This window comes from Salvelinus fontinalis, chromosome 12, assembly GCF_029448725.1.
Source record: "Salvelinus fontinalis isolate EN_2023a chromosome 12, ASM2944872v1, whole genome shotgun sequence".
In the NCBI taxonomy this organism is placed as follows: Eukaryota; Metazoa; Chordata; class Actinopteri; order Salmoniformes; family Salmonidae; genus Salvelinus; species Salvelinus fontinalis.
Window position 1 is genome coordinate 38,968,845 of NC_074676.1, and position 23,927 is coordinate 38,992,771.

Genomic DNA, 23,927 nt, shown 5'->3' on the forward strand with positions numbered 1-23,927 from the left:
ATAATTTGTGGAATTAAATTGGCACCTGTGCATTTTTGTTAGTCATGTATTTTTTCACACGCGCACAGCATACAGAGCCTAGTTTGAGGAGCGGAATAGCCTGCCACCTGTCTGACAGCGCGAGAGTAGCTCCTCAAAAAGCCTGTAGGCTACTGGAATGAAACTTGCTTTTCTAAGCAACAAATAACAATTATAAATGCAATTGCGTATTCAAAACGTCGGTAGCCACTATTAAAGGAGCTATTCTTATTTCTCAATTGCAACTTGTAATTAATGCGCGCCTCCCATTCGCCATTCGGGTGTATAGGCTGTAGCCTGCTTACCGTTGACTATCAATGCGTCACCCACCATTTTGCAATGTGAGCTTGTGGCAGTATAATTGTTTATACCTGAATGTTTTACTTTACTTCAAATAATGAGGCATGTCTTACCTTGCTTCAAAGTAGCCATGCGAAAATCCATCTGTAAAAACATGGAGTCAATTATTTCATAATGACTTCCTCATGCCATTAACCAGCTTTTCCCTCCTGTTCTATTGGTTTTCATATCAACTTTCTTTCGTTGTCCTGTCTGGTGCAGAGATCAACAAGGCCTATGGTGTCATCACTACTGTGTCTCGCCACCTTGACCTGGATGAGAGAAAGGTTCTTGGCAGTCTGGCGAAGTACACTTCCAAGCAAGGGGTTTGGGATGGAGATGCAATATGGCCATGCCAACATATCTCATCCGGCACCCGTGGTGGAAGGGACTTTGTGGATCTGAGGCTCTTTCCCCTGTTGCCTCCATCATCCTCCAAATCCCACCAACATTAGCCACCTCAGAGCGCAACTGGTCCTTGTTTGGGAAAACACACAAAAAAACAGGCAAAAGGCTGACCAATGCAAGGGTTGAAAAATTGGTGGCCATCAGGGCAAATTTGAGGCTTTTTGAGCCTGACAACGAGCCATCGTCAACCGGGTTGGAAAGTGACCGTGAAGATGAGACCTCAGAGGGTGGACATTGAGGGGGTCCAGGGAGAAGACATGGAAGCCTGAGAGGAAGACAACCAAAGCGTTAGTCTAGAAACTATCATTTTACAGATGTAAGTTGAAAATATTTTTGGGAGATGCGATGGATCATTCAATATTCCATTTATTTTGTTGTTCAGTGAAATCATCCCATGTGAAGAGTCAACTCATTTAATTAAAGTTCAATTTGTAACTCTAACCCTAACCCTGTTTTATTTTTCTATTGGAAGGATTTAATCATTTACAATTATGTCTACTTATAATACACTTATGATACAGTAAAATGTTTATGTTTCTGTCTCCATATGATATGGTAAATATATCCAATGCAAAAAAACATCTACATTTAAATGGTATTATTATTAATTTGCATATATTTCCATTAATTCCCACAGAAAGTTTCCATCTCTTGAATATTCCCCAAAATGTGCAACCCAATTTGTGATCGAGTCACGTTTATTTTCCAAGCTATAGCACACTATTTTACATACAGCATGGTATTAATGGACCAAAGAGTTTGGCCTGCTTCGTGTTTTCATTTTTGCCATGGACATTTTTTTGCTATACTGGAATCGTCACATCCCGAATAGTGAGTTTGTTTTGAATGGCAACTCAGGCAGCACAAGGTATAGACTAGAACTAATAAAGGTTAAATAACTGAACTGAGCTATATCCAAAATCAAATTGCAGTTTTTTTTACTGGCTTTTTAGTAAATCTGCTGAGTTGCCAAGCAGATTGTTGGCCTCAACCTTCTTGCTGTAGATGTGCATTGTAAACACACCACTTTAACTTTTTGTGGGGAGAACTTAGTTATCATATCCATAGGTAAGTACTGTGATGTTTCCCCATCATTTAAAGTCAGGGTAATATTTTGCAGATCAGGCTAAATGAACACGCAATTAAGATATTGTACTTTACTCGATGCAATGGTGCAAGTCATTGAACCATGATGGAAAAAAGATGGCCTAACCTAAGATCAGATTGATTACGGCTTGATTTATTGACTATAATTCATTTCATTGGAAGGGATACTTTGAGATTGTGGCATGTAAGCCCTTGTTCTACTTACACGGAGTCGGCAATGCTAATGTACCTGTAGACTTCCAGTCATTGCGCAAACACTAGTTAGAAGCGGCTCGTGAAACTACCGCTAACTTCCATTAAATACTGCACGCAGGGAAAATAAAATTTGATATCCACAAGTTCGTCTAATTCTAGCACCGTATGGCACCGGAGGGGAAGGCTGCCGTCTTATCGGCTCTTAACCAACCATGCTATTTTGTTAGTTTATTTGCGTTTGTAACTTGTTTTGTACATAATGTTGCTGATGCCGTCTCTTACGGGCGAAAAAGAGCTTCTGGACATCAGAACTGGGATTACTGACCTCAAACTGGACGAGGAGTTTTTCTTCAATGAATCGGACACAAGGGATATACTACAGACACCAGAACCAGATCCCCGTGATTCGCTGAAAAGGGAAACGTAGGTTTCGCAGAAAGAGATCAGGATGCCTTGTGAGGATCAGGTGACGAGTGGCTAATCTGCCCTCAATCGCTGGAAAATAAATGGGACGAACTGAAAGCACGTATATCCTACCAACGGGACATTTAAAACTGTAATATCTTATGTTTCACTGAGTCGTGGCTGAACGACGACATTAAGAAAGCTTATAAGAAATCCCACTATGCTCTCCAACGAACCATCAAACAGGCAAAGCGTCCATACAGGACTAAGATCAAATCGTGCTACACCAGGTCGGACGCTCGTCGGATGTGACAGGACCTGGAAACTATTAGTCTACAAAGGGAAGCACAGCCGAGAGCTGCCCAGTAACACGAGCGTACCAGACGAGCTAAATAACTTCTGTGCTCGCTTCGAGGCAAGTAACACTGAAACATGCATGAGAGCTTCAGCTGTTCCGTACGACTGTGATCACGCTCTCCACAGCCGATGTAAGTAAGACCTTTTAAACAGGTCAACATTCACAAGGCCGCTGGGCCATACACATTACCAGTACGTGTACTCTGAGCATGCGCTGACCAACAGGCAAGGGTCTTCACTGACATTTTCAACCTCTTCCTTTCTGAGTCTGTAATACCAACATGATTCAAGCAGACTACCATAGTCCCTGTGCCCAAGAACACAAAGGTAACCTGCCTAAATGACTACCCACCCGTACCACTCACGTCTGTAGCCATAAAATGCTTTGAAAGGCTGGCCATGGCTCACATCAACACCATTATCCCAGAAACCCTAGACCCACTCTAACCCATTCAGAGACCTGACTGTGGTGCAAGGACAACAACCTCTCCCTCAACGTGATCAAGACAAAGGAGATGATTGTGGACTACAGGAAAAAGAGGACCGAGCACGCCTCCATTCTCATCGACGGGGCTGTAGTGGAGGAGTTTGAGAGCTTCAAGTTCCTTTGCGACCACATCACCAACAAACTGACATTGTCCAAGCACACCAAGAGAGTCGTGAAGAGCGCACGACAAAACCTATTCTCCCTCAGGAGACTGAAAAAATTGTCATGGGTCCTCAGACCCTCAAAGTTTTACAGCTGCACCATCGAGAGCATCCTGACGGGTTGCATCACTGCCTGGTATGGCAACTGCTTGGCCTCCGACCGCGAGGCACTACAGAGGGTAGTACGTATGGCCCAGTACATCACCGGGGCCAAGCTTCCTGCCATCCAGGACCTCTATCTCAGGCAGTGTCAGAGGAAGGCCCTAAAAAATTGTCAAAGACTGCAGCCACCCTAGTCATAGACTGTTCTCTCTGCTACCGCACGGCAAGCGGTACCGGAGTGTCAAATATAGGTCCAAGAGGTTTCTAAACAGTTTTTACCCCCAAGCCATAAGACTACTGAACAGCTAATCAAATGGCTACACAGACTAATTGCATTGCCCCCCCCCCCCCCCCCCCCCACACACATTCACACATTTGACTCTGTACCGGTACCCCCTGTCTACTTCCGCCAAGTTGACTATGTACCTGTACCCCATTGTATATAGCCTCCACGTTGACTCTGTACCAGTACCCCCTGTATATAGCCTCCACATTTACTCTGTACCGGTACCCCCTGTATATAGACCCGCTATTGTTATTTACTGAAGCTCTTTAATCATTTATTATTCTAATCTCTTACTTTTTTGTAGGTATTTTCTTAAAACTGCGTTGTTGGTTAAGTGCTTGTAAGTAAGCATGTGACAAATACAATTTGATTTGAAGTAGAACAAATGGCGGAATGTCGCAGTGTGCCTTTAAGTTAGTGTGATTTGAATTAGTTGAGTGTCTGTGATAGTTGACTGAGGTTAAGAACACTTGGTGCTTATTATTCAAGGGGAACGTAGGCCTAGGCTAGCCCTTTTTACATTTCAGTTGACAGTTTCATAGATTTATATGTGGGGTATCCTTATGGGAAAAATGGATGGGATAACGTTTAGCTCCCAGTTCAGACAGGTTTTAAATGAATTTTTTTGTTGTTGATTTTGCTTCATTTGCTTAATGTTTTCTTTTCTGAATCTGTCTTTTGTCTTCTGTAGAGCTTTCCACCAGGAACACTTGGAAGATTCTCAATACGAAGTGCTCAGTCACTGAAGTGCCTGCCCTGCACCACTCATTCCTAGACCGTACCAGTGTAAATCAAAACCCTACTTTGGTTCAGCACTTACCTGCAAGTCTCGGGTCTTTACAAAGAGCATGTTACCAATGCCGTTTCTCTGCTCCATTGTCTGGTTGCACCGGGGGATCAAGCTAAAGAAAGTGCTTTATTTCTCAAACACAGGCCAGGTCTGAGTTTCAACCATTCACACCAACACTCAAGAGTTCAGTCATGCTTCTTAGATTTAGTTGAAAATTCCTGAATAGTGTTGCCATCACAATTAGCATCCTCAACACTCTGGCACTTCACTGCCCTGGTCAGTGTGTATCATAGTTGGACATCTTTGCACATGGCTGTAGAGGGCTTCCAATTCATAGCACTTTATGTCTATAACAAAGACTGGGAGGAGGACCTTGACCTCCAGTCAGGGGACATACTGACCGTCAGCAAGACGTCACTGACATCCCTTGGGCTCAAGGATGGGGACGAGGAGCACCCGGATCGCCTGGGATGGATGGTGGGAGTCAACAAGCGCACCAAGCAGAGGGGAGACTTCCCTGGGACATATGTCCAGTATGTTGGGCCTGTGAAGATGTATGTGGCGCCCAACCAGCCTCTGCAGCAGAGACCCCTCCCAGCAGCCCCCAGGCCTCAGCCTCCCCCAGCACAGCAAGGTAGGACACAGTGCCTTCAGAAAGTATTCATACCCCTTGACTTATTCCTCAATTTGTTGTTACAGCCTGAATTCAAAATTGGTGAGGAAACATTTTATTTAATCAATCTACACACAATACCCCATAATGACAAAGTGAAAACATGTTTTAGGCATTTTTGCTAATTTATTGAAAGTGAAGTACAGAAATATCTAATTTTACTATTCACATCCCTGAGTCAATTCTTTGTAGAAGCACCTTTGGCAGAGATTACAGCTGTGAGTCTTTCTGGGCAAGTCTCTTAAAACTTCTTAACCTGTCTAGGATCAGCGTGGCGCTAGCGGCACCCCCCCCCCCCCCCCACTGAAAAACCAGTGCCGCGAAATTCAAAAAAAATATATTTTTAAAATATTTAACTTTCACACATTAAAGTCCAATACAGCTAATGAAAGACACAGATCTTGTGAATCCAGTCAACATTTCCGATTTTTAAAATGTTTTACAGGGAAGACACAATATGTAAAGATGTACATCTATTACCTAAAAACACATTAGCATATTCCACCATCTTTTATTTGTCCACCAACACCAGTAGCCATCACCAATTCGGCTAAACTAAGATATTTATAGCCCCTAACCAACAAAAAAACTCATTAGATGACAGTCTGATAACATATTTATGGTATGGGATAGGTTTTGTTAGAAAAAAGTGCATATTTCAGGTAGATGGCATAGTTTACAATTGCACCCACCATCACAAATGGACTAGAATAATTACAATGAGCAACGTGTTTACCTAACTACTAATCATCAAACATTTCGTAAAAATACACAGCATACACGAATCGAAAGACACAGATCCTGTGAATACAGACAATATTTCAGATTTTCTAAGTGTCTTACAGCGAAAACACAATAAATCGTTATATTAGCTTAGCACATAGCAATTAGCAGCCCAGCATTGATTCTAGCCAAAGTGAGCGATAAAAGTCAACATCGCCAAAAGATATTAATTTTTTCACTAACCTTCTCAGAATTCTTCCGATGACACTCCTGTAACATCATTGTACACATTCCATATAGAGTTTGATCGCAAATGTTTATATTTAGCCACCAAAATCATGGTTAGACAATGTGAAATGTAGACAAGCTGGTAAAGAAAATGTCCTTGCGCCACTTAGACAGTGATCTACTCTTATACATAAATACTCATAAACGTGACTAAAAAATATAGGGTGGACAGGGATTGATAGACAATTTAATTCTTAATACAATTGCGTTATTACATTTTTTAATTTATCCTTACTTTTCAATACAGTTTGCGCCTAGCGAAGCTACGTCATAAAACATGGCGTTCTAAGCCACTAAAATGTTTCGACAGAAACACGATTTATCATAATAAAAATGTCCTACCTTGAGCTGTTCTTCCATCAGTATCTTGGGCAAAGGATCCTTTCTTGGGAGAAATCGTCTTTTGGTGGAAAGCTGTCCTCTTGCCATGTGGAAATGTCAACTGCGTTCGGGATGAACTGAAAAGCGTGCCCAACTTTTCACATCGTTGCAAAAATAAATGTCCCAAAATCGCACTAAACGGATATAAATTGCTATAAAACGCTTTAAATTAACTACCTTATGATGTTTTTAACTCCTATAACGAGTGAAAAGATGACCGGAGAAATATAACAGGCTAAACTAACGCTTGGAACAGGTGCGCGCCGGGGTCCTCTAGGCTCATGACGCAGCTCCCAAAGAATGACTAGCTTCAGGTTTTTTTGATTTGTAGGGCCTGTGAACGCGCAATCGACACCGTTGGAATCGTCATCACGTAAAGGCATCCAGGGGAAGACGTAAGAAGTGTCCGTATAGTCATAGCAACGACAGTGCCCTTTTAAATGACTTCAGAAGAGTGGCCAACATTTCTCAAATCTGACTCCATGTCAGGGAAATTGCTGTAGAATGGGCTCTGTTCCACTTAGAGACAAAATTTCAACTCCTATAGAAACTATAGACTGTTTTCTATCCAATAATAATAATAATATGCATATTGTACGATCAAGGATTTTGTGGGAAGCCGTTTAAAAAATTAGCCACATTAGCATAAATAGTCTAAACAGCGCCCCCATCCCCAACAGGTTTAAGGCTAGGGGTTCCGCTAGACAACATCCGCTGAAATGGCAGAGCGTGAAATTCAAAAATATTTTTAGAAATATTTAGCTTTCATACATTCACAAGTGCAATACACCAAATTAAAGCTTAACTTCTTGTTAATCTAGCCATGGTGTCCGATTTCAAAAAGGCTTTACAGCGAAAGCACACCATTAGTTTATGTTAGGTCAGCGCCTCAAACATACAGCCATTTTCCAGCCAAAGAGAGTCACAAAAAGCAGAAATAGAGATCAAATGAATCACTAACCTTTGATCTTCATCAGATGGCACTCATAGGACTTCATGTTACACAATACATGTATGTTTTGTTCGATAAAATTCATATTTATATCCAAAAATCTGTTTACTGAACATAACGCGCCAATGTAATGTTGTGCCTCGAAAACATCTGGCGAATTTGCAGAGAGCCACATCAATTTACAGAAATACTCATCATATACTTTGATAAAAGATACAAGTGATATGCATAGAATTAAAGATATACTTCTCATTAATGCAACCGCTGTGTCAGATTTCAAAAAGGATTTACGGAAAAAAAGCACACCATGCAAGTATGAGTATAGCGCTAAGCCACAAAAACAAGCCATACAGATACCCGCCATGTTGTGGAGTCAGTAAAAGTCAGAAATAGCGTTATAAATGTTAACTTACCTTTGATGATCTTCATCAGAATGCACTTCCAGGAATCCCAGTTCCACAATAAATATTTGTTTTGTTCGATAAAGTTCATCTTTATGTCCAAATACCTCCTTTTGTTAGCACGTTTAGTTCACCAATCGAAATTCACAAGGCGCGGGCAAGTCCAGACGAAAGTCCAGAACGAAAAGTCAAAAAAGTTCTATTACAGTTCGTAGAAACATGTCAAACGATGTATAGAACCAATCTTTAGGATGTTTTTATCATAAATCTTGAATAATGTTTCAACCGGACAATTCCTTTGTCTTTAGAAATTAAAAGGAACAGAGCTCACTCTCATGGCCGCACGCCTGACTTAGCTCATGGCATTCTGCCAGACCCCTTAGTCAAACAGCTATTATTCGCTCCTGCTGAAAGGTGAATTCATCTCCCAGTGTCTGGTGGAAAGCAGACTGAACCAGGTTTTCGTCTAGGATTTTGCCTGTGCTTAGCTCCATATCCTGAAACTCTCCATCCTTAACGGTTACAGGCATACCCATAACATGATGCAGCCATCACTATACTTGAAAATATGGAGAATGGTACACAGTAATGTGTTGTATTGGATTTGCCCCGAACATAACACTTTGTATTCAGGACAAAAAAGTTTATTGGTTTGCCACATTTTTTGAAGTATTACTTTAGTGCCTTGTTGCAAACAGGATGCATGTCTTGGAATATTTTTATTCTGTACAAGCATTCTTCTTTTCACTCTGTCATTTAGGTTAGTATTGTGGAGTAACTACAATGTTGTTGATCCATCCTCAGTTTTCTCCTCACAGCCATTAAACTCTTAACTGTTTTAAAATCACCATTGGCCTCATGGTGAAATCCCTCAGTGGTTTCCTTCCTTCTCTCCGGCAACCGAGTTAGGAAGGGTCTTTGTAGTGACTGGCTATATTGATACACCATCCAAAGTTTAATTAATAACTTCACTATGCTCAAATGTCAGCCTCCCCCCATCTACCAATAGGTGCCCTTCTTTGCGAGGCATTGGAAAACCTCCCTGGTCATTATGATTGAATCTGCGTTTGAAATTCACTGCTTGACTAAGAGACCTTACAATTATCTATATGTGTGGGGTATGGAGATGAGGTAGCCATTTAATTTTTTTTCTGTTAAACACTATTATTGCACACGGAGTGAGTCCATGCAATTTATGTGACTTGTTAAGCACATTTTACTCCTGAACTTATTTAGGTTTTCCATAACAAAGTTGTTGAATAATTATTGACTCAAGACATTTCAGCTTGTCATTTTTTCTTAATTTGTAAACAAAATCAAAAAACAATTCCACATTGACATTATGGGGTATTTGTGTGTAGGTCAGTGACCAAAAAATCTAAATTGAATCAATTTTAAATTCAGGCTGTAACACAACAAAATGTGGAACAAGTCAAGGGGTGTGAATACTTTCTGAAGGCACTGTATACACCACAGACTCCCCACATTGGGGGTCGTGTTTAAATATGAACGCCCCAAGCAAGGTCATAGATTCATTCAACAGAAGTGTTCTGAAAATAGTGTTATGACAAAAAGTTTAATGATTAACTTCTGCATACAAGAATACAGTACGTAGGATTACAAGAGCAACAAACCCTGTCTACTTTTTCAACATTCTAGATTATCGCCCTTTTTTACTCTTTAAAAAAAAAGTGATGTCTGCTTATCTTTTATTTGTATTGTTTACCCATAATTATTGTCTTCACACAGTATCAGCCCACCTTCCATTTCCCATTGTACTTCAGTTTTATGCCTGTTGCTCCCCTTCTGGAGGCAGTAAATTGTGTTGCTTGCTTTGGGAGCTCGGACAAAGCACCAGGTCAGTCTGGAAAGGGAGCAGGTAGGGGAGCTTTCTGCTGAAGCAGCACATTCCTCTGGAGGCACGTGACACTGCTTCAATATTTGCCTTCTATTCATTCTCTGTAGGGGGGCAGGTCAGCTCAGTTCCTCTCCAGGCCACAGACCTGCTAGGAGAAATGGAAATGGTACCCACAGCTGCCCAAGCAATTCCAACTTGTTAGCCATGGACACGTTTCCCCATGTCCCCTCTTTTGCTGCAGCCCTGCTACTCTTGCATCTTGCATACTTGCTTTCCTTTTTATGTCTCTAAAATGCCATGGGTTGTAGAGTAGTTTTTCCTTCTATTTAGTCATTACTGACAATTTGCTCTGAAGTGCATATGAAAAAAGTATTTGACACAATTTGATTGGGAGTTAAATCTAATTTATACCTAACGTATGTACACAACACAATTAGTTACGCAAAATGGCTTCCCTGCATAGTTGCATCGAGTTATACATTGCTGTACACTTCTGTGTATTTTTGCGATTTAGGCTTATCTACTCAGGACAGACCTAATTGTATTCCTGCATTGCATACGTACTTCAGGTATTTTAAATTTGGCTTTAGGCAAAAACACCTGTCATCAAACTAAGGATAGTTTGTGATATTGTAGGTGGATTGAGTGCAATATGAACTTGACATGCAATTTAGACCGTTTTTTAAAGCCCAGGCGAACTACCTTCGTCCTTGGAGAAAGACTCACCCATGCTGTATAATTTAGTTTCCAGACATGCTCTACATTCTCATTCTTTTAATTGGTGAATGTTAAAGGCTTATTTTACTGGCGGGACCTATGTTAGTTATATTTAGTCTGTCTGCAGGAGACACATACCATTAAGTGCAGCCAATGGACTAGTAAAGATACCCAGCCTTGGGACAGGGAGTGACGACGGACCGTTCTACGAATTGGGTTGAGCAGGCAGTGGTGTACGGGAACACAGGAAGTGACACAGCCCAAAGCCTGGTGTCCAGGTTTCTTAATTTTCTCCACAATTCTTCCATCCAACTAAGCAGCTGGAGTAGAAGGAAACAGCTTAGAATGGCCACTGTGAGTCTAGCAGAGACTTTGAGAGTTCAATTGCTGAAATGTGATTATTTTCAAAATTTTGATTGCTCAACAACATCTCAGTAACTCTACAACAAAGCATTTAAGACTAAGGCAACTAAAAATAAAAACGGACATTTTCAAGGTGGTGTAGACGTAGGCCTACTGCTTCCCAGGGCATTTTCAAAGAAAGGCTTTGCCAAGATTTCCTAGGCAAGCAATGATTAGTTGGTTCTTTTCCCCAAAACACAGGATGACTTCAGGTCTACAGCTGCTTCTCCAAAGAAACTGTATTATTTTTGCCTGGCTACCCATCTGCATCACTCTCGCCAAATGCCACGCCCAGTAAAGTTTACATTTACATTTACATTACATTTAAGTCATTTAGCAGACGCTCTTATCCAGAGCGACTTACAAATTGGTGCATTCACAGTTTCTTCTCCATGAGTCTGGATTTGCTTTCTCCCCGAGGACTTCTCGAATGTGAGCACATTAAAACTGTTCTGATTGGTCCCAGAAACCGATGGGTTGGGCCAGAGCCAGCCTACACGAATCATGGTATTTTGACGTCAGCACAAACGACTTCTAGGGTAGCAGGTTCAGACTGATGTATGGAACGATTGATAGAAAGCTACATTAAATTCAGAATGAGTCATCAGGCAAGTATTCGTTTGCACGAAACCCCAAAATCTGGGCAACTTTGTGTGTAGGCATGTATGTGAGTAGTGAGGAAAACAAATAGAGACATCCTAGGCTTATTGGCTTTGAGGCAGATGTACAGAATATGTATGTCATTACTATGGCTGTGGTGGTCACGAAATTTCGCCAGCCGTTGATTGTCAAGCAAATAACTGTCGGTCTCACGGTAATTGACTGTTAATTAACATTAACACATTTAGCATCTCCTGGCTTCCACACACAGCCTACAAGCCATATTATAATATTATATGTATAATAAATCCATAAAATATAGCCTACACCTTCACAGTAAATTAATTCTTTATTTTAGATAGACTACATTTTCTTCATATCATGATTCTTTAGACCTATTTCAGAAGAAAATAATATCATACTCTGAGTTGTTCTTAGGTTAGGTCTTGATGTGGCTATGCCATATGGCTGTTGGATACGCTAGTGAATTTAGCACAAGATTTGCTTAGAATTCCGTGGCATTATTTTATATTCGTTTATAGTATGAAGAATACAATTGAACAAAGCTGAATGAAATAAAGGATATTTTCTCCATGATTTGAGGGAGTGCGCACATACGTCTATTCTGTGTTGAGCGGTTAACAAAGAAATAGGTATTCCTATATGCTTAATTTAGAGTTATTAATGTAACTTTAGTTGTTCTACAAATGTTGGGCTATATGTTTTTAATTTTAATACATTGTATGACTCTAATGATGATTTGAAAAAAGTCGCTTGAAAGGCATGAGCTCTGCTTTGTTTTTTCGCACAGGCTGTACACACTTCAATAGTATGTACAGTCTCTCATTCACAATTTGACAAGCACTTGATAATGCCTCGAGTTTCACGGCAGCATCCCCTTTGTGGCCGTAATGCACCCTAAAAAAAATCCTTGCCTTTTGCGGCCCGGAGTGCTGCGTTGTGCCCTGCTGCGCAATCCAAAGTGTCTCTCACTCACATGGCTCTCACTCACATAGCTTAAAATGTTGATAAACTATTAGGCTATTTCTTCACGTTATAAGTGCAGCAATGCACACATGGTAGTAGGCCAAAAGCACAAATGTTCCATTAGCGGAAAACACCATTATCAAAAGTGACGGCAAATGCAATTATGCATGTAATGCTTTTATTATAAAGGTGCATTTTTATGGTGAAAATGATCTCCACCAAACTTGAAATTCACACGCTGCTTATGTATGTCAATTTGGCTCTACACCCCATTTTAAGAAGTTATTTAGCCACTTTAGTTGTGATACAAACCTTATTAAAACATATAGGCCATATGGGCAAGGCTACATGAGGTGGCCAACTATGATTAGAAAAAAGGCATTGTTTCTTATGCTGTGCATCATTCACAAGTGATAATATATAATTGATAGACTAAAATTGTCACCCATCAGACTATTCTTGATTTAATCATATGTGTATATGTAATATATGTGACATTTGTTTTGATTTAGAATGGACCATTATCATGCACCTGTATCGTAACAGGGGCAGGGGGAAAAATACATGTCATCTATCATAGTGAATGGAGAACTGCTTTTCACCGTTGTTTATTTTCATGCCAGCCAGGTAGGCTATACTCCTGTTGTAAAGAGAAGCAATGTGCTAAATTATTAGGAAAGTTGAGAAATAAATATAGTAAGCCTAGCCTATAGAAAGCTGATGAGATCCTCTTTTTAATAGAGGCCATCACCCTGTTTCCTAACGCAATTGCATAGCCTATAGAAATGTTTAGCAACATGAGCTCATGAGCTCTCATGAAGTGTTTGCATTGATGTCAGAGTGGTTAGAGGGACAATAGAGCCCTGAGTACCAGGCAGTTTGCAAGTTTGGTAGGCCTCTAATGACCATCAGCAGCATCAGAGCTTGGAGAAGCCTAATTACTGTGACTAAATGGTCATGTGGAATTTGACTGCCTTCATGTGACCGCCGATGTGGCGGTAATACGTTCACCACAACAGCCCTAGTCAAAGTCACCACTGAAGAAAACATTTTCTGTACAAAAAAACGTAGAAAACAAGTTTTTACATCTAGGTCTATTGTTTCCTTCCGACAATGTGTTTAATAAGCTTGTGTCCATTCTGCCCTCTCACATGCAAATGTTGGGTTTAATTATGGCAGTATTTTGTGCAGTGGCCAATAGGCATATTTTCAGATGGTCAATGCAGTCGGTAGGGTAGGCCTACAACTTCTTGAGCTGTGTTTTTGATATTGTTCTGTGGAGGATTTATATTATTATTTGGCTTATGAGTCCTCAGCTCACTACTAATTCCTGAACTTTACACACACACACTTCTTGAAAGCCATTTCATATGTCGATAGTATTTTCAACATAACCTTATGTAGTCTAATGCACTGTTTGTAGTACAGGCAAATATGCTTTTTTATTGTATATTTATTTAGTTTTTGTATTGTACAGTTGTGACTTAGCAAGACTGACTCAAACATGCAATACTCAGCCACTGTACAGCAGCTAGGTTCCAGAGCATTTGGGAAAGGCGACCCTCGGAAGAGCGAAGGCTGCAGAGAAGCAGAGGGGGTGGAGCGGACGTTATACAAGAGGGAAATCGAGAGCCGGGCAGCAATTTTCCATGTTTAACGTGCAGCAGAGAGGGGGAATGTGCTGACATGGTACTTTCTGTGAACTCCAAAATGATCAGACATGGTTTAGGCTTGCGCTGCCAGGAGGCACGGGGTGCCAAGCTTTTACAGTGGGCCTGAAAATGAGGCTCTGGCGCGCTGCCACTGGAGGTTATGCCTGTTCAGGTTTTTATTTTTATTCAAATCCTTCATTGTGCTACACTGAGACACTTGAAAAACCCTCCTCACACAAAGGGCTGTGGTGAAACGGCCTTGCCGTGGAGGGGAGAGTGAAATTCCTGAAAGAAAATTAAACTGGGTATTTGTTGTGAAAAGATTAAAAGTTATTTAAGGGGCTGTTGTAATTTTGATTGAGCTTTGTTTGGTGTCTTTGATTGCTACAGATTTGCTGTAATAATTATTTTAAACAACATCAAGGCCTAATAGGTATCCTATTTGTTTTCCAGGGACATCAGCTCATGAGTTTGTCCAGCCTTTTCCACCCCCAGAAAATGCCCCCCCCACTTTGGTGAAGTTGGTAGAGGCCATTGAGAAAAAAGGTAAGATGGCTGTGTGATATCGGAAAACACTTTTGAATCTGATGTGTTTAGTACAAGTCATTTGACAAGAGAAGCAGCAGCATTGACCTGAAAATATGCCACATAGTACTTTCAATGTGGCATTAATGTATCAGTTCTCCATAATTGCATGTAAACTAATGCTTTGGTAGAATATATTTTATGCATGACATGTACTGTATAGTGCCTTCAAAAGGAATTCAGACCACTTGACTTTTTCCACATTTTGTTATGTTACAGCCTTATTCTAAAATTGATTAAGTTGTTTTTTTCCCTTCAACCATCTACACACAATACCCCATAATGACAAAGCAAATGCAGGTTTTTGGAAATGTTTGCTAATTTATAATTTAAAAAAACTGAAATATTACATTTATATAAGTATTCAGACCCTTTACTCAGTGCTATGTTGAAGCACCTTTGGCAGCGATTACAGCATCTGTTAGATTGGTTCAAGTCTGGGCATTGGCTGGGCCACCCAAGAACATTAAGAGACTTGTCCCGAAGCCACTCCTGCTTTGTATTGGCTGTGTGCTTAGGGTCGTTGTCCTGTTGGAAGGTGAACCTTCACCCCAGTCTGAGGTCCTGAGCGCTCTGGAGCAGGTTTTCATCAAGGATCTTTCTGTACATTTCTCCATTCGTCTTTGCCTTGATCCTGACTAGTCTGCCAGTCCCTGCCGCTGAAAAACATCAACGCAGCATGATGCTGCCACCACCATGCTTCACCTTAGGGATGGTGCCAGGTTTCCTCCAAATGTGATGCTTGGCATTCAGGCCAAATAGTTCAATCTTGGTTTCATCAGACCAGAGAATCTTTAGGTGCCTTTTGGCAAACTCCAAGTGGGCTGTCATGTGCCTTTTTACTGAGGAGTGACTTCCGTCTGGCCACGCTACCATAAATGCCTGAATGGTAGAGTGCTGCAGCGATGGTTGTCATTCTGGAAGGTTTTCTCATCTCCACAGAGGAACTTTACAGCTCTGTCAGTGACCATCAGGTTCTTGGTCACCTCCCTGACCAAGGCCCTTCTCCCCCGATTGCTCAGTTTGGCCAGGCGGCCAGCTCTAGGAAGAGTTTAGGTGGTTCCAAACTTCTTCCATTTAAGAATGATGGAGGCCACTGTGTTCTTGTGGACCTTCAAAGCTGCAGACATTTTTTGGTACCCATCCCCAGATCTGTGCCTCAACACAATGTTGTCTCGGAGCTCTATGGACAATACCTTCGACCTCATGGCTTTCTTGAATTTTGCTCTGACATGCAGTGTCAGCTATGGGACCTTTTATATAGACTGGTGTATGCTTTTCCAAATCATGTCCAATCAATTCAATTTTTCACAGGTGGACTCCAATTAAGTTTTAGAAACAGCTCAAGGATGATTAATGAAAACAGGATGCACCTGAGCTCAATTTGAATCTCATAGCAATGGGTATGAATACTTATTTCTGTTTTTTATATTTAATAAATTAGCAACATTTCACACAAAAAAATACAGTTTTCGCCTTGTCATTATGTGGTATTGTGTAGATTGCTGAGGATTTTTTTTATTTAATCAATTGTCGAATAAGGCTGGAAAGTAACAAAATGTGGAAAAAGTCAAGGGGTCTGAATACTTTGCGAAGGCACTGTATACATACATATATTTACAGTATTTAGCTCTGATCATGGTCCACTTAGATCCCCATGGTCTACAAACAGTGTCATTTAAAAGGTGGATCTGCTGCTAGAGGAGACACCCTGGCTTTGATAGGAACTTTCCTCATTTGGGCAAAAGTCTGTGCTTGTTTTTATCTCTTTACATATTTATTTTGGGATCCACCCCTGTAAACGTAATTTGCTTTTCATATAAGCACATTTTTTGTGCACGTTCCCTGAGAGGACTCAGGAGTTGAGCAAATCGAATTGAGAAAAGGCCCTCTCCTCTCTCTGTCTGATCTTTGACCTTTCAGACTCAGCACTCCTGAAAGTGTCTCCTGGGCCTCCAGGTAGCATGTGGAAGGCCAGGTTATTGTTGAAATGTTTCAGTTAGCGTCTCGGTCATGTATTTTTAGCTCTGGGAGCTGTATTTTGGATGTTTATACATGTAACTAATTGATTCACTAATAGAGGCATGCCAGGAGAGAAAATACTATTTCAGAAGGGTGCGCTAACTGTGTGTGTGTGTGTGTGTCAATCTCTTGCAGGTTTGGAGTGCGAGACACTGTACAGGAAGTCTGGCTCCTTGGCTGCTGGCGGTCATAGACAGAGCCTGACTTTTGGTAAGACCCTCTGTTTCTCTCTTGCACATTATGCTTGTGCATGAATGCATTGTTCTTACATTCAACTCTTGCTGAGCTGTACAAGTTGATAGAGTCTGTTGCCATCGCCGGATAGTCATCCATTCCTGTAGGATAAAAAGGAATTTACTCCGAACCCTGTGACTTCAATGATTGTGGTGCTGTTCATTCTATAGCCTTGCCTATTGAGTTCAGTTAGGAAAATAACTCAGAGGGGTGATGACCATGCTGTCCTCGTGGTTCCTGTAGGATACACTACATGCTCTGTTTGTCTTTGCTCTATTTCAACAGTGGGCCATTAACACAGCCTTTGTTTGTGTAGAGAAATAGGCCAGTCTTTTCAAACGGATCAAAGAGACGGATGTATGCTGTGTGTCCCCCACCCCCCCCCCCAAAAGACGATCTTGCATATATTGCACCTTATCATTTCACTTCTCTGTGAGCCCCACTGTACTGAAGAGTGAGGACAGCCCCGGGAGTGTTATTTTCACTCCGTGACCGGTTTTGCATTAATTGCAATGTAATTGGCTCTACGAGTTCGTTCCGCTTGTTATTCTGTGCTAATCTATATACATGGCACTGTTTGTTTCGACTGGAGAAAGTGAACACTTGTCTGGAGAAAGTGAACACTTGGGTGTTCCAAGGGTTCAAGTGACCTGGGACTTGCTCAGCAACATCCATGCCAAAATGAGTTTGAGTACGGTCTCCCAAAGATTTGAGCAGACAGGACGATGTAGGCTAGATCAAGTGTCAACAGCATGTTCTGAGATGCACACCCCCACCCCGCACAAACACACCTTTCACATGCCACAGACAGACCGACCCAGATTCTCCCCATGCTCACACACACTCACACATGCCAGACACTCTCCCCACAGTCTATCTGCTCAGATCAAGAGCTGGACCGGGCCAGGCAGGCCTTTTCAGACAGCTGTTTGCTAGCTGAGGCGTGACGGAGCAGTAAGCAGCACCCAGCCAGTCTGGCCTGCCTGTCGCATCGGTGAAAGAGGAGGAGGTTGTTATTTTAGTCTCTCAGACACTGTCATAGGACTAGTCTGGACACTGTCTCCCAGACAGCACACTTAGCCGCACCAGAAACTCTGGCCCCAAAGCACAACTCTTGGGACACCTTACCACAGAACAGGAGAACCAGCGATGTACACAAACAGACTCTGCTGTGTCTGAATTAGCGACCTAAAGTGTTCTTTTTACAGAGCTCTCTGAGCCTGAGATGGGCCAGTACGACGTCCAGGCGCTCTCAGAGGCCCTGATGGGATTCCTGCAGGACTTGCCCTCCCCCATCATCCCAGAGTCTGTCTATCCCAGCCTGAAGATTGCCCTGCAAGAGGAAGCAGGTAACGGCACCTTTAGCACTAACATGCTTCTTCATGTATCTCAATAAGAACTGATGCAACTGATGCAAGTGATTCCAGGAGCATATTCTACTAATAAAAACAACAACAACAAAAACGGCTATCATTGAAGCAAACTATCAGGTGACTGTTGAAAGAATTGTGTATATTTTGGAATCGGCTTAGAAATACAAAGCAAAATGTGAATTTGGCATTAGAGAGGGAAAAAATGTTGTCGATTTACCATTGTGTCTCAAACCCAAGGCACTAAGATTGTCACTCAGTCTCCTTGCTGGTTCTTATTTCCCAGAGCTGTCTGTCGAGGAGACAGGCAAGCGTTTGCTGAAGGCGCTGGAGCCCCCGGCCGTGCCCCTGCCAGGCCTGCTCACCCTGCAGTACATGCTCAAACACTTGGACCGAGTGGGCCAGAGCTCGGCCCACAATGGCCTGGACCCTCACACCCTCGCACTCCTCTTCAGCCCTCTGCTGCTCCCCGCTGGGTCAGTCTCACATTTAAAGAAATACCTATGTCGGTATGGGGGGGTTGTCCAGCCAACAGACACAGAAGGAAAGGGAGAGAGAAATACTGGCCAGCCAATAGACACGGAGAGAGAAATACTGGCCAGCCAACAGAGAGAGGGAGAGAGAAATACTGGCCAGCCAACAGAGAGAGAGAGAGAGAAATACTGGCCAGCCAACAGAGAGAGAAAAAATACTGGCCAGCCAACAGACACGGAGAGAGGGAGAGAGAGATACTGGCCAGCCAACAGAGAGAGGGAGAGAGAGATACTGGCCAGCCAACAGACATGGAGAGAGAGAGATACTGGCCAGCCAACAGACATGGAGAGAGAGAGATACTGGCCAGCCAACAGAGAGAGGGAGAGAGAGATACTGGCCAGCCAACAGAGAGAGGGAGAGAGAGATACTGGCCAGCCAATAGACACGGAGAGAGGGAGAGAGAGATACTGGCCAGCCAACAGACATGGAGAGAGAGAGATACTGGCCAGCCAACAGACATGGAGAGAGAGAGATACTGGCCAGCCAACAGACATGGAGAGAGAGAGATACTGGCCAGCCAACAGACATGGAGAGAGAGAGATACTGGCCAGCCAACAGAGAGAGGGAGAGAGAGATACTGGCCAGCCAACAGAGAGAGGGAGAGAGAGATACTGGCCAGCCAATAGACACGGAGAGAGGGAGAGAGAGATACTGGCCAGCCAATAGACACACAGAGAGGGAGAGAGAGATACTGGCCAGCCAATAGACACGGAGAGAGGGAGAGAGAGATACTGGCCAGCCAATAGACACGGAGAGAGGGAGAGAGAGATACTGGCCAGCCAACAGAGAGAGGGAGAGAGAAATACTGGCCAGCCAATAGACACGGAGAGAGGGAGAGAGAGATACTGGCCAGCCAATAGACGCACAGAGGGAAAGAGAGATACTGGCCAGCCAATAGACACACAGAGAGGGAGAGAGAGATACTGGCCAGCCAATAGACACGGAGAGAGGGAGAGAGAGATACTGGCCAGCCAACAGAGAGAGGGAGAGAAATACTGGCCAGCCAATAGAGAGAGGGAGAGAGAAATACTGGCCAGCCAATAGACACAGAGCGAGGAAGAGAGAGATACTGGCCAGCCAACAGAGAGAGGGAGAGAGAAATACTGGCCAGCCAATAGACACAGAGCGAGGGAGAGAGAGATACTGGCCAGCCAATAGAGAGAGGGAGAGAAATACTGGCCAGCCAATAGAGAGAGGGAGAGAAACACTGGCCAGCCAATAGAGAGAAGGAGAGAGAGATACTGGCCAGCCAACAGAGAGAGGGAGAGAAATACTGGCCAGCCAATAGAGAGAGGGAGAGAGAAATACTGGCCAGCCAATAGACACAGAGCGAGTGAGAGAGAGATACTGGCCAGCCAACAGAGAGAGGGAGAGAGAAATACTGGCCAGCCAATAGACACAGAGCGAGTGAGAGAGAGATACTGGCCAGCCAATAGACACGGAGAGAGGGAGAGAGAGATACTGGCCAGCCAATAGACACGGAGAGAGGGAGAGAGAGATACTGGCCAGCCAATAGACACACAGGGAGGGAGAGAGAGATATTGGCCAGCCAATAGACACACAGGGAGGGAGAGAGAGATACTGGCCAGCCAATAGACACACAGGGAGGGAGAGAGAGATACTGGCCAGCCAATAGACACACAGGGAGGGAGAGAGCGATACTGGCCAACCAACAGAGAGAGATAGGAAGAAATGCATCAACATGACCAGCCTCTTGAGTTCATGCGGTTGTCAGTCTACAAAGTGTCTGGCTGTAGAAATGGTCTTCAGGTTGAGCCAGCTTGAGATAGAAGCCATAACACGTCTGTCTCCCCAGAAAGGTTTTGGCCTTTCTAGGGAGTTTTTCCTAGCCACCGTGCTTCTACACCTGCATTCTAGCTGTTTGGGGTTTTAGGCTGGGTCTCTGTACAGCACTTCGAGATATTAGCTGATGTACGAAGGGCTATATAAAATAAACTTGATTGATTGGTTTTCCTGGAAGGACACTATTCTCTGAAGTCAGCAGAATATACAGTACGTCCACTCAACACCTCTCCAACCAATGTCCCACGTTACTTACATCTCCCTCCTGTACTGTTGTAAAATATGACTCCCCTCATCCCGTTGAACCACTCTTTCCACCATACTCTGAATGACTGACGTAGGAGTGTATTGATTTTTGTCCAGGTCAGAAGAAGATTGTCAGGTTTCTGCCCAGGTGCTGGAGAGACTGCTGGTGGTGAGGGCCTGGGAGCTGGAAGAAATGCCACCAGGTAAACACAAATCAAATGTTATTTGTCACATGCGCTGAATACAACAGGTGAAATGCTAACTTACAAGCCCCTTAACAAACAATGCAGTTCAAACAACAGAGTTAAGAAAAGATTTACTAAATAAACCAAAAGTTGTAAAAAAAAAATGGAGGAAAAAGTAACACAATAATGAGGCTATATACACAAGCTCACAACAATATATTACTCTCACTAAAAAACACCTCTATCTCCTGGTTCCATTTTGAATGGATGTCCCACTGTATTGTCACACCACCACCTATTGGTCCCTTTGACAGCCCTACCTCCCAAACCTTCCAAAACCAAAGCTATGGCATCCTCTGTGATCAATGGAGACGGCAGCAAGATGGCCGATGCAGAGTGGTACTGGGGAGACATTTCCAGGTACAATTTATCTGGCTATAGAATGAGTGTGTTAATGTGTTAATGTACACACTTGGTTATTTACAGTTGAGACCACAATCTTCTGTTTCAAGAAGAAATGATTGTCACTTGTCACTCATCTTACTCCCCCAGCTTTAGTGACGTAATCATGATATTTTTTCCAGAGAGGAGGTGAATGAGAAGATGAGAGACATGCCGGATGGGACTTTCTTGGTCCGAGATGCCTCAAGCAAGGTGCAAGGAGAATACACATTGACTCTCAGGTAAGGGTATTGGTAATTTAGTCTGTCTAAAAGAGACTAGTTTGTCTCTCTTAAAATAATCTTCAAGTACTCCCTAGTCACTTGTTTCAAATGCAATGACGTTCCACCTTTCACAGAACCTCTAACATTGCTCAACTGCTCTGGACTTTTCTAGAAAAGGAGGAAACAACAAGCTGATCAAGATCTTCCACCGAGGCGGCAAGTACGGCTTCTCTGAGCCTCTGACTTTTTCCTCTGTGGTGGAGCTCATCCTGCATTATCACCAGGAGTCGCTGGCCCAGTACAACCCCAAGCTGGACTCACGGCTACTGTACCCCATCTCCAAATATCAGCAGGTAGTAGAATGATTCTGTTAATGTTGGTTTGACTTCTGGGCCTTATGTCAATGGGGTTACTTGGTTTTTAAATAGATGATATAAGAGAAAAGGAATACAGCCTTCGAACAGCACCCTTATGCTTTCTGGAAGGCCTTACATTTCTTATAGCACATGCGTTAAGGAAAATCCCAAACCTATGGCATCCCCAAGAGGACTGCAATAGCTTGTCTGAAATGTTATCAAACCATTATGTTTAAGTGAGGAGAGTTTGCTTGCTGCGCCTCTATTTGAAATACATTGAGCCCACATTGAGGGTTCTATAGCTCAACATCTTGCTGTGGTTGTATCACAACAACCTCTCCCTCAATGTGAGCAAGACAAAGGAGCTGATCGTGGACTACAGGCCCGGACAGGCCCCCATTAACATCAAAGGGGCTGTAGTGGAGCAGGTCGAGAGTTTCAAGTTCCTTGGTGTCCACATCACCATCGATCTATCATGGTCCAAACACACCAAGACAGTTGTGAAGAGGGCACGACAAAGCCTATTCCCCCTCAGGAAACTAAAAAGATTTGGCATGGGTCCCCAGATCTCAAAAAGTTTGACAGCTGCACCATCGAGAGCATCCTGACGGTTGCATCACCGCATGGTATGGCAACTGCTCGGCATCTGACCGTAAGACACTACAGAGGGTAGTGTGTATGGCCCAGTACATCACTGAGGCCAAGCTTCCTGCCACCTATATAATAGGCGGTGTCAGAGGAAAGCCCATAAAATTGTCAAAGACTCCAGTCAACAAAGTCATAGACTGTTCTCTCTGCTACCGCATGGCAAGCGGTACAGGAACGCCAAGTCTAGGACCAAAAGGCTCCTTAACAGCTCCTACCATAAGCCATAAGACTGCTGAACAATTAATCAAATGGCCACCGGACTATTACATTGACCCCCTACATTGGTTTTGTACACTGCTGCTACACGCTGTTTATTATCTATGCATAGTGACTTCACCCCTACGTACATGTACAAATTACCTCTAACCTGTACCTCCACACACTGACTCGGTACACCCTGAATATAGCCTCTTTATTGTGTTACTTTTTATTATTTTTTACTTTATTTGGTCAATATTTTCTCAATTATTCTTGAACTGCACTGTTGGTTAAGGGCTTGTCAGTAAGTATTTCACGGTAAGGTCTACACTTCTTGTATCTGGCGCATGTGACAAATAGTTTGATTTGATTTGGTTAGTTAATGGTCTTTGTTATTTCCAGGACCAGGTGGTGAAAGAGGATAACGTGGAAGCAGTAGGAGAGCAACTGAAGGTGTACCATGAACAGTACCAGGAGAAGAGCCGGGAATATGACGTCTTGTATGAAGAGTACACTCGCACCTCTCAGGTAAATATTCAACACATCCGTTTTCACTGTCCCATTTGGGTCTGGGTTCCATAGCACTTGAAATGAGCAAAACCTCGTCTGTTTTCCCTGTACTCCAGGAGTTACAGATGAAGCACACGGCCATCGAGGCCTTCACCGAGACCATTAATATCTTTGAGGAGCAGTGCGAGACCCAGGAGCGCTACAGCAAGGAGTACATTGACAAGTTCCACAGGGAGGGCAACAGCCAAGAGATTGAGAGGTATCTACATTGCCTGTTGTAGG

The 23,927-nt window shown here is 42.9% G+C and overlaps 1 protein-coding gene across 1 annotated transcript in view; it reads left to right on the forward strand.

Annotated features, from left to right (window-relative positions):
• Window positions 1-23,927, forward strand: part of LOC129867369 (phosphatidylinositol 3-kinase regulatory subunit gamma-like) — a 39,400-nt gene that overhangs the window by 10,323 nt on the left and 5,150 nt on the right. Inside the window, exons 2-12 of the mRNA XM_055940729.1 lie at window positions 4,557-5,289; window positions 14,743-14,835; window positions 17,032-17,106; window positions 18,339-18,479; window positions 18,787-18,976; window positions 21,201-21,286; window positions 21,583-21,688; window positions 21,853-21,951; window positions 22,106-22,286; window positions 23,538-23,663; window positions 23,762-23,904. Coding sequence (XP_055796704.1) covers window positions 4,965-5,289; window positions 14,743-14,835; window positions 17,032-17,106; window positions 18,339-18,479; window positions 18,787-18,976; window positions 21,201-21,286; window positions 21,583-21,688; window positions 21,853-21,951; window positions 22,106-22,286; window positions 23,538-23,663; window positions 23,762-23,904 — 1,565 coding nt within the window. The 5' untranslated portion in view covers window positions 4,557-4,964. The remainder of the gene's footprint in view (window positions 1-4,556; window positions 5,290-14,742; window positions 14,836-17,031; window positions 17,107-18,338; window positions 18,480-18,786; window positions 18,977-21,200; window positions 21,287-21,582; window positions 21,689-21,852; window positions 21,952-22,105; window positions 22,287-23,537; window positions 23,664-23,761; window positions 23,905-23,927) is intronic.